This window comes from Montipora capricornis, chromosome 4 (genome assembly GCF_036669925.1).
Source record: "Montipora capricornis isolate CH-2021 chromosome 4, ASM3666992v2, whole genome shotgun sequence".
Classification (NCBI taxonomy): Eukaryota; Metazoa; Cnidaria; class Anthozoa; order Scleractinia; family Acroporidae; genus Montipora; species Montipora capricornis.
In genome coordinates, this window is record NC_090886.1 from 42,121,092 (window position 1) to 42,122,902 (window position 1,811).

General features: G+C 39.6%; 1 protein-coding gene across 3 annotated transcripts in view; it reads left to right on the top strand.

Moving 5' to 3' along the window:
* The first annotated feature begins 614 nt into the window (after positions 1–614).
* LOC138046995 (F-box only protein 22-like) overlaps positions 615–1,811 on the top strand; it is an 8,848-nt gene continuing 7,651 nt past the window's right edge. Inside the window, exons 1-2 of one of the 3 annotated variants that reach the window (XM_068893654.1) lie at positions 774–869; positions 1,240–1,277. Coding sequence is in view for 1 of the 3 variants with exons in the window: in XM_068893652.1 (XP_068749753.1) it covers positions 642–869 (228 nt within the window). In the remaining 2 variants the exon portion in view is untranslated. Of the gene's footprint in view, positions 870–1,239; positions 1,278–1,811 lie in introns of all 3 variants that reach the window. The other 2 variants (XM_068893652.1, XM_068893655.1) reach the window with 2 other exon arrangements.

Sequence of the window (1,811 nt, forward strand, 5' to 3'; positions counted from 1 at the left end):
ATATTATGCAAAACACAAGTTTAAAATCTGAAAGCCCAAAATTCCTGTGCTGCATATTAATTCAGTTGCGTACAAAGGCATTGCATTCTTAAACTAGTGAGTCTGACGCCATTTTCTCCTCGATCCAGCTCTCTCAAGATTTTAAAGTTAGTAATGGCAGACCATTAAAATAGGAAAATTCCAGTTAAGGCTTAAAACTTGGGTCACTTAGTGTTTAGTTAACATAGTTTTGAAATCCAAAGAAAACAAAGATTTGATTTTTTGATCATAGTACCACTTCCAATGAAATGTTTAGGTTTCCTTTCGTATTGGTGAAACAATGGCCTGTGACTTGTGACCTTTGTTCTGAGAACGAGACTAAAAGCCAGCAGAACATGTTAATTACTCTGTCTTATGGGTTGATGACTGTTGACTGTAACTTGTAACAGTAATGGATGGGATGGGTGTGAATGTGGAGTTGTCATGGAGAAATGGTGCTCCAACCTCGTTTCCAGGGTCTTTCATCTCCCTACCCATGAGGGAAAGAGGTTTTCTCATTACCTGCGCCTCCCCACCCTAGCGGTGTTTTTAAACCTCTGAAAACAAGTAGACCGGAAAGACCCTGGGAACAAGAACTATCCTGAACGATTCCTTCGATCGTCATGGCCGCGAAACTGGGTGGGATTTCATCGTTTGCCAATGTTCCTTTTCTAGCAGAGGTCGTAGAAATTATTTTGTCCTTTCTGCCAGCGAAAACTCTTTTTGCTTGCATGCAAGTTTGCCGGTTATGGAGAGACACAGCGAAGAGAATTATTCGTTCCAGACAAAAGTTGGGATGGCTAAGTTTTGTAACCTACCACGAAGAGCAAAGCACCCCATGTACGTCGAAGGTAAAAGAAACCGATTTTAAATTTCTAGTCCCGAAAAGCGGGAATTACTTTAGAGAATGGTTCGAATCCTGGACATCGATGGATGTCTTTGTGAACAACTGCAATCGTCATCAATTTGTTATTGTCTTTCCAGAATAAAACTCAAGTTTCGCACTTGTGTTGTTACCATCTCCTTAGCTTTGGTTTTCTGAGCTGAGAAATTGTTTAACTCGTTACCCTTAATTTAATGAGTGGATTACAATTTTTTTTTTTTTCGAGCCCAAGAACACTTTTTCAGTTCAAGGAAATCGAAAGTGCAATTATATTGATTGCGTTTTTTTTCTATTTTTCTCGTTGTCATTTTTCTCCTACTTTCTCCATTGTGTTAAAGGAAGTGTAACTGCATGCTGCTAAGGAAAGGATACTAAGGTGAATCATGATCACATAGAGAAAATTTTTCTTTATAAACATTCTTCATATTGCATATTGCTATTCTGTGCCAACCATAGAAATGAAAAAAAAACCCAGGGAGGGGGGGGGGGGGGGGAGGGATGCTCGTCCTCTCGCTTAGGGTGTAAATTTCGTATTTTCATCTCGCTTAGGGTGTTCTGGGCAAAACAGCATCATATATAGCCGTGAAGGCTTCGTTTAGGGTTGCCTCCAAAAAAATATAACGATAAATTAATATGAAATATATTAAAAGATGGTCTCTTTTAGGGGTCAAAAAAGCCTGGGCCATGGCCAGATTGGTCTCCTTTAGGGATTTTATGCAAAATTTCTGATGACCATCCCTACCCTTAAAGTCCCCCCCCCTACAGGACAAACCCTTTGATTGAGCAGTGAGGATCTAATGTTATCACATTGTTAACACAAGGAGTGGCATCATTCATGTCTTTGCTATGAGATCCTGATATATTTCACAGTTATGCTACCTTGCCCCTTATATTTATCCATTTAAGGACG